This window comes from Etheostoma cragini, chromosome 14 (assembly GCF_013103735.1).
Source record: "Etheostoma cragini isolate CJK2018 chromosome 14, CSU_Ecrag_1.0, whole genome shotgun sequence".
NCBI lineage: Eukaryota > Metazoa > Chordata > Actinopteri > Perciformes > Percidae > Etheostoma > Etheostoma cragini.
In genome coordinates, this window is record NC_048420.1 from 11,445,132 (window position 1) to 11,453,864 (window position 8,733).

At 39.0% G+C, this 8,733-nt stretch overlaps 1 protein-coding gene across 1 annotated transcript in view; it reads right to left on the reverse strand.

Annotated features, from left to right (window-relative positions):
• Positions 1-2,427: 2,427 nt before the first annotated feature.
• rapgef5a (Rap guanine nucleotide exchange factor (GEF) 5a) overlaps positions 2,428-8,733 on the reverse strand; it is a 40,129-nt gene continuing 33,823 nt past the window's right edge. The window contains exons 19-26 of the mRNA XM_034891320.1: positions 8,380-8,502; positions 7,785-7,963; positions 7,603-7,693; positions 7,430-7,480; positions 7,197-7,284; positions 6,967-7,031; positions 6,426-6,480; positions 2,428-6,110 (exon numbers count right to left, since the gene is read on the reverse strand). Of these exons, the coding sequence (XP_034747211.1) occupies positions 5,992-6,110; positions 6,426-6,480; positions 6,967-7,031; positions 7,197-7,284; positions 7,430-7,480; positions 7,603-7,693; positions 7,785-7,963; positions 8,380-8,502 (771 nt within the window). The 3' untranslated portion in view covers positions 2,428-5,991. The remainder of the gene's footprint in view (positions 6,111-6,425; positions 6,481-6,966; positions 7,032-7,196; positions 7,285-7,429; positions 7,481-7,602; positions 7,694-7,784; positions 7,964-8,379; positions 8,503-8,733) is intronic.

The following is an 8,733-nucleotide window of genomic DNA, read 5'->3' on the forward strand; positions in this document are numbered from 1 at the left end:
GGGACAAAAACGTAACTAAAAGTAAAAAAAAAACATCAGTAAAAAGCATCAACAAAAGAGATGACTTTAAATTTTGACTGGAAGACAACACAACGGTTAATATGTTTAATTATGAGGTGGATTGCCTTTTCTAGGATTTCCCTAACATAGGCTCATTGTATTCCTTACAGTGGGCAGAGGGCTTTGAGATCTTTTGACCTCCATATTAGAAAATACAAATTTACATAGCTAAAACTAGGGGAGAGGGTTCTTGGGTCATGACCTGAGTATTTCCAAAAGTGTGGCCCTGCTACTAAAGTCTGTTGTAGCATTTTCCATGGCCACTGACTCTGCCAGATGGACGATTAAACAGCACCTGCATCACACCAAGCTATGCTGTTTGTCTCAACCCTCTCATTACTAATTCAACCCTCCACTGTTGTTTAGTTGTCAGAAGCCTGCTGGGTAAAATACCCATCAGTATGACTGCAAAATGATAGGGGTTAGCAGTGTCAGGAAACCATATTGCTGCAAAGTGTGTCTAAACAACCACTAACCAGAACTCCCCACTACGGCAGGGAGTGCTCTTCTCATCACAGTTCATGCCAGCTTATATCAGCAGAGATGAGATAGAGGCAGCTGTACACATTGCAAAAGGATTTGGCCTTTCCTTACACTGCCACCACAAAGTCTTAGAAATTGCAACGGATCATCTATTTTAAAAATGTACTGCTCCTCTCTTGTTCTGTCCCTCTCTTAACATGTCCAACACATGAAAGGGCATTTAGTCCCATTAAGTGAAGATTTGACAAATCTGTCTATTTCTTTTATTATATTTTACTACATCATCCTATCAGAGTATTGTGTGGTGGTTGGATTCAGGGCTACAGATGCATTCTGGGGTGGTTTCTCCCTTTGCCACATGTCTTTTCTGCTGAGAACTATGGTCATTTCATTGTTGCATAATGTCTAACAATTTTGTTGCTGAGTCCAAACCAGGTATTATCCCTCAACAGGATCAAAGTTCCTAATCAGGAATTTGACCAAATGCTGTTCATCCAGACAGTGGATAGACACAAGGTTGGCTCCATCTAATACACAGTGGTCATCAGCTCAGGTCACAGTTGTGGTGACATACTTGTAGCAGCGACCAATGAAACTGAACCAGAACATGGGACAGTTGCCACGCTCCAGCTTCACTTGATGATCGACTGAACCAAAGCCAGCCCAAACAAGAAGAGGAATGAGAGCATGTTGGCTTGAGGGTTAACTATATATCAGTTTAGACAAGATAAAAAGAAAGAAAGAAAGAAAGAAAGAAAAAAAGACTATCCCTAAATCACGACATAATACTTGCACTTAATACAGTCTTCTGATGTCCACGTCTTTCATAAAAGTCACTTAGATCACTGGACAAGTGATCTATCAGAGAGGGCCATGGGCCGCGGTCATTTACTTTTTTTTCTTTTGCTGAGCTTTTCCTTGGAAAACCATCAAATTTCTTGAAACCATTGTGTTACAGTAGTGTGTTTGTAACGGACCCACTTAAGTACTACAAATTGTCTATTGAACAAAATATGCGACTCATGGCTGCTATTTAAGTAAAAAATACTGTGCTTTGAAATTGTACTGATCTAGGTGGTGGTATGTGAACCAGAATTCAGATTCAGCTGTCAGTTTGTCTATGAAATATTCTATATTGTTGTTCTCAGAGAACTTCATAAACGTTATGATGGTTCAATATTTCAGCTCTGTTAACTATTCTGAAAATGGTAAATTAAAACTTTTTTATTTGTGTAATGAATTATGATCTTGATATGTCCAAGAAGAACCACATCATCTGTTAACTAAGATGCGCTACGTTTAAAGTGGCGGGCTTATAATTGTGAGAAACAAAATCTTTTAGTGGAAAGTATTTAGAACTTTGGTTGTATCTTTACCAATATTAAACACTTTTGTTTTTGCCCCCTATTTTTCATGAGCTGAACTCAAAGATCTAATACTTTTTCTATGTACACAAAAGGGCTATTTCTCTCAAATATTGTTCACAAATCTGTCTAAATCTGTTAGTTGGCACTTCTCCTTTGTCAACAAAATCAATCTACCTCAAAAGGTATGACAGTATGATTATTGCATAGGTGTGCTTTAGGCTGGCCATGGTAAAAGGCCACTCTAAAATGTGGAGGAGACACAGCACCCAGAGCCAGATCAAACAAGAAGAGGAAGGAGAGCATGTTGGTGTCAGAGTCTCTTAAGACTTTGGAGAATCTGATCTGCAATTTGATGTCGTCAAGAATCTTGCAGAGATTTATCTTTCTTTTTTCCAGATACGGTGTCTGCACTGTTGAGGGGATATCATTGGTCAGATGCACTTGGCAAACACTTTCAGTTGTACACAACTACACCATATCTGAACATGAGCCAAGAAAGATCACAAGCTTACTTGGAGATGTCACATAAAACCTATAATTTATTAATTTCAGTCAAATGTTGACATAGTAAAACACCCCTTTAGAAAAGACATGTGGCTTCAGCTGTCAGAAGGTCGAGTGAACACAAGGGGAGACGTATTGCTTTGTGGTTGACTTTTTTTTCCATTTACAACTGATAAATAATTACAACATACCAAACATGGGCATATATTTACACATCATCAATATTACAATAGTACAAAACCTTCAATGTATCCTCTCTTGCATTGTGAACTTTGTGTTTTGTTTTTACATGCATGCACATACATGGATTTAAACAAAAAGCTTAAAAAAAAAAAAAAAACTAACTTTACATAGTCATGAGTCATGACAACTGCCGATAAAACACTAAATACACCTTCTGGCTGGGTTCCTGTTCATTACATCTGATACCAGAGGAAAGAGGAGCGTCATCACCTGGACTTGCTCTTCTGCTGTTTCAAGTTGCCACGGAACATTACAACAAGTACTTTTACATTCTAGCATTGCAGCTTCAAACCAAAAACATGTTTTCTTCTCAAGAATGCACTTCTGCATTGATGAACCTCTGAACATGGCACATTAACTTTTGTCACCTCAAAAATACATAAATAAACATATTACAATCAGTAAGTAATACAGCACAAATATTTTGCTCTTTGAACACAATGAGCAGAGGTGTGTTGTGTGTGCGCGTATGTGTACGTATGCGTCATGTACAGGTTTATAGTAAAAATGACCACCACAAGGCCTTTCTATGACACTGCATATGAACAGACCACGCCACTGATTTCTCAGCTCTAACAGTCTAAGAATTACTGACTTGGTTTCACTAAAAGCATCTTTAAAATGAGACCATGTAACTTTGAAGTTAAAACGTAGCACTGTGTTCTTATTACAAAATGCTGAACCCAAGCAACAAGACAAATTGTTTCTCAATTAAAACTCTGTATTTTTTAGTGTTATTCCTATAATCTCTAATGTGTTGTGACATAGTTTTGGATGTCTATAACTCCCAGAGAAGAACAATCTACAGGCTGTGTAACAATTCCTTGAATATAGCTCTTTAGTATTTGTTTCAACTTTACGTCCACATAATATCAAATACGTAAATGGCGCAAGTAAAATTGACATTTAAATCAATCAATTTGGGTGATAACAGTTTCCACAAAACTGTCTCTATAGTCAGTGTCAGAGCACCTATGCTGTTTGTCCGTGACAACAGATTAGTGCCTTTAATGCGCAGACTGACTAAAATACAACACATATGTTATACATATGTTAACAATTGACTTTTCACCTAGAGATTGTCTTTGATATTTGTCTTGTAATTAACCAAATATGTTTTAGGAACTAAAACTTTTGTGGAAATCCCAGTCCTTTCTTGTCTATTTGATTCTTGATCTGTGGGAATAGCAGCTCTGTGCTTTGAAAGGCTTAGTGTTAAAATGATGATGAACTCTTGTGGCAACATGTTCTATTGTATTACACTTTAACACCCCATGTTTTTATAAGTTACACTGCAAGACATGCATCGCTACATAACATTTAGAAATCTTGCCTTTGGATGTTTCTTCCTACTCAGCAGAAATTCTCACTATTTTCAGAAATGTATCACTGAAATGCTTAACTGTTCATGAACAGATTCAGGGCTAGCACAGAATAATGTAAACAGTAATAAGGTTTGCCAGATTTGATCTTGTGGTTCTACATGATGTTTCTTGTCTTACTTTGTGTGTATATTCATCATTTATAGAATTTCTAAATTATTCCCATTATCCCATTTGGCATTTTGTTTCTGGTAACTACAGACTAAAAGTAGCAACATGAAAGGCTGGTCCCTTAGTGATTTGAATAACAAATAGATGTTTCATGGCCATGTCGATAGGAATTATTTTGAGTGATGCTTGGTTCAGAAAGAATAGTTTTTTTACCAGCCAATATGTATTTGTGGGGTCATAAGGACAACCAATGTTAGTTGTCATTAATGGGGGAACCAACACTATAAAACTTCTACCAGACAGTATTACGGCCTGTGCCCTTGTGCTTCCATTATTCTGTCTACACCCTGTGTTGGTTTCCACTGACAGTTTCCACGAGCATACTTCTGAATTAAGTGCTATTTTTACTCAGTAAAAATCAATGTCAAAATCTCTAAATGAACATGATTGTGTTGGATAAAGTAAAAAAAATAAAAAAATAAAAATAGTTGTGCTATGATGGGACTGTGTGGTATACCATCACAGACCTTGAAGTCAGTCAAGATAATGTCATAAAGCATGTTTTTGAGTATTCTGATCTGCGTTACATGATCAAGGACCAGACGTCGTTTGAGGGCTCATTCAAGGAAATAATGTCTGTGGTAAAAGACACCGATACCAAACAAACCAAGATCTCTACAGTTGCAGTCTCTACATACTGCAGAACTCACTGTGACATCTGGCACTGATAAATCTATAGGTCCATATTATATACAATGTAAAATTATCTTAACTATTTACACAAAAACATCATAGAGAACAGAGCATGAGGAGTGTTTGGCTAAAAGTCAACCAAGACTCTAAAATTGAAACAATTTATCAACTTTTTTTCTTTTTTTTCCTTTTAACTCTGGCACATGTAGGAAAGCTATAATGTTTCCAACATTAAAGTCAGTGAATAAAAACCTCTCACAATGCTTCCTTCACATGCCAGACATTGTTAACGTTGAACCATTTTTTATTCACTGGGTCTGCACATTTAAGTAAAAAAAAAGTAAAAGGTGTAGGTATGTTTAAATGGTTTGCAGCTTCAGCCCTGGTCACTGCTTAAATTACATAATAATCAACCACACAATAACCAAAAGAAAGCTCCACATCATATACCTAAATAGGTATGTATGCATGTATCCTGGATATAGATGAAGAACCAGGCAGGTGTGCGATATGCAGATGAAATCATGTGAGATAATTGAGGGGGCAGATTCTTTCCATCACCTTATAAACACATCTAACTCCGCTACTGATAGTTTTGTCTTCGTAAAGGAAACGATGAAGAGGCTATCAAGTCCTTGTTGATTTCCAGAAGGTGGGCAAGACTTGAAAGACTGAAACAAAGGAACATTCCACCTGCTAATAAATAAATAACTAAAAGCTAACCACAATAACAAAAACAAGTCCAATAGATACTGTACAAACTAATTACAGCCTCTTCTTCTCTCGGTGTCAGTTTGGCAAATCTCCGTTTTGCGCGGAATCTCTTCCTGTAGACAGTTCACAGAGTGTGTATGGACTTAAATTGTTTATCCATGAATCCTTTATAAAACCCATGTTCAGTGTTCTAAAGCCTTAAAAAACAGGCTGAGTGCAGCTCTGTGTCTTCATTGGTTTTCAACACACGGCACCCTGTTGTCCACTTGGCACCACTGCTGGTAGTGTGATTTGGTTGTACTGCATGTGTGAGTGTGGCATTTTGCTGTACAAAGCATCTTCCAATTCACATCATACTAATTTCCACTGCGCTGTTTCAAGTGTGTTTGCGTGTGCGTCTTTTGGGATATGTGTGTGTTCGTGTGTGTGTGTCCTTAAGCACGTGGCTCCAGCTTGTGTGACAGCTCGAAAAGAGTCTGTTGATTGTCGATAATGTGCAGGTAGTGAGCACTCGCCCTCACCTCTGCACTGTCGACCCCGATTACCTCGTTGCCTACGAGACAGACACAAAACATGCACTTTAGAAGCCCAGTAGAGTTTTCTCTGCTGGTGCGCACACGTTTATACGCATTTGGTACAAATAGAATGTATTATGGCTATATAAAGAGAGTGAAAGACTGTGTCTGTAAATGGTTGCTTAGAAACTGCAAGAGATAAGTGAATGGTCCAGGTGCAATCCACCAACTCAGCGGCAGATGGCAGTAGATTCCTCACAATTAACGGTGCATCAATAACACAATACTACTTATAATGTGTGATGTTCTGATCATTGCACTGACAGGATTCAATCAGAGATTTAAGGGCTCACCTGGCTGGTCACTTTGGCAGTGGCGAATCATTCTCACTGTGTCTGCAATCATGTGCTGTTGGTTTAGAAGAAGAAATTTTGCATTAGTGCAATACCAAACTGTCAAGATCGAATATTTAGGGGCAGATTTGTACTGCTCCATTGCACTAACCATCATCATAAATGACATTTCAGCATTTTTTATAAAAATTAGACAGAGCTACTACTTCAGCTGTCAACAACTGAACCTGGGCCTCATTTATTATGGACTATGACTGTAAACAACAGTTAAACTGTACAAAACAGGGCTTGATGAATTTCCCCTATACAAATAAAAGGTTTTCAATCAATCCAACAGTCAGTCAACTTGTTGAAAGCGTGTAATTGCAAGTAGAGTCCTCATCATTGATCAATGCCTGTTGCAGCAGTTTTCTACTGTTGGACCTAACAAATTCACCCCTATTAATGTGACTTGTGCTTTTTAATGACCAGGGCGGACTAGCTATAAGCAGTAATTTTTTTTTTCAGTGTCTTTCTTTCAATCACTGAAGGAAAAACTCACCAGCTTCTCAAAGTTGACCAGGTTGTCATGGAAGGTCTTATTTCCCTCGTGGATGAAGGTGATATCTAAGCAGCAGAGCAGAGGACAAGTGTATCATTATGTCGTTCACCAAAAACAACAGTGTGTGTGTGTGTGTGTGTGTGTGTGTGTGTGTGTGTGTGTGTGTGTGTGTGTGTGTGTGTGTCTGTTTGTGTGTGTGTGCGCGCATGTGGAGGGGTTAGGGATGATACCTTTTAGGAGGAGAGGCATGAAAGGGATTTTGGGAGGCTTCATCTTCTTAAAGGCTTCCCTATAGGCTTTGTGGTTGAGAGATGGATCCTGAAGAAAGATGGAGAGAATATGAAGAAAGCGATTAAACATAGTGAACGTAAAGGATTGGAAAACAAGAAGATATTTTAGGTTATTAAATCAAAAGAAGAACATATTTCAAGCTCTGCATCTATCTCTGCTAAGTAAATCTTACCGTGATGAGCTCCAACTCTGAAAAAAGCTTCTTGAACTTCCCTGGACATTTCTGAAAGGAACAGGTTTGGTCAGAATTTGATTTAAAATATAAAACCATGCCAAGACTATACAGTATATACACTAAATGCAACACGCGCACGCACACCCACCCACACATCCACACACAGTTACCTCCCAGGTTTGGTTGAGTCGGCTGACAGCAGCCGTGTTAAGACCCATGATGATGGCAAATGCAGAGTTCAAATTCCTTTGGGCTTTACAACTACAAATACACATAAATAGTAGGCAAGTAAAACATATATATGGTGCATAGGTATCTTGATGTTTTTGATACATGCGCTGTGTGTTCTTACTGAGCTGCGATCTTGATGAACTTCTTGAGCAGCTGTACTCTCTTGTTGAGTGACACACACATGAGCACCTCAGACATGACCCACTGCTGCACCTCATTACAGCGCTGGAGCAGGACAGACAGCGCCGCTGTGTGGCCCGTACCAGGAGCACGGCTGAGGGTGTAGTACACCAGTTCTTGCTGCATGTGGGGGAAGGGAGAATGTGACTAAAAGACATCAAGCTTTTTAAATAAATTGTCTAGATTTTAGATACACTGCCGTCCACATAACAGTGTAAGATGCCGTGTCTTCATCTATGCTATGCTTCAGCATGTCCACAACAAATTTGCAGCTCTTCCTGACAGCCACTCAGCTGCAAGAAGACTTTCTGTTCTCATGATCCAGCAAGTCTTAAAGTACATTTTCATCCTTAATGCTTATGTACCAGCAATCTCTGTCATAACATTAATTTATTATAAATGTATTTGTTATTATAAATATGTATTATTATATGCCCACACCACATGCGTATATGTGTGTATGTGTGTGTGTGTGTGTGTGTGTGTGTGTGTGTGTGTGTGTGTGTGTGTGTGCGTGCGCGTGCGCGCATGCATACCTCGTGGATGGATTTGAAGAGACTCCAGTCCAGTTGTGTGAGAGCAGCTGCCACATCCCAGGTGTTAATACCTAAGAGTCGCACCGGCCTCCTGCTTAGCTCAGCACTGTCCGTTAAAGGAGGCTGCACACACAAAGAAACGTTAAGTTACTAGAGCTAAGAAAGATGTAGAAAAGACAATGCGTACACAAAAATACTGTACACACTGTACGTACACACAGGTGCTGCCTATCTACAGAAATAGGGCCATCTCTAAATAAGCTCAACAATAGCAACAATAGCTCACCTTCATAATAACATAAAAACAATGAGGCTCTGGAGGTGGGGGGCCGGGGGGGGGGGGGGGGGGGGGGG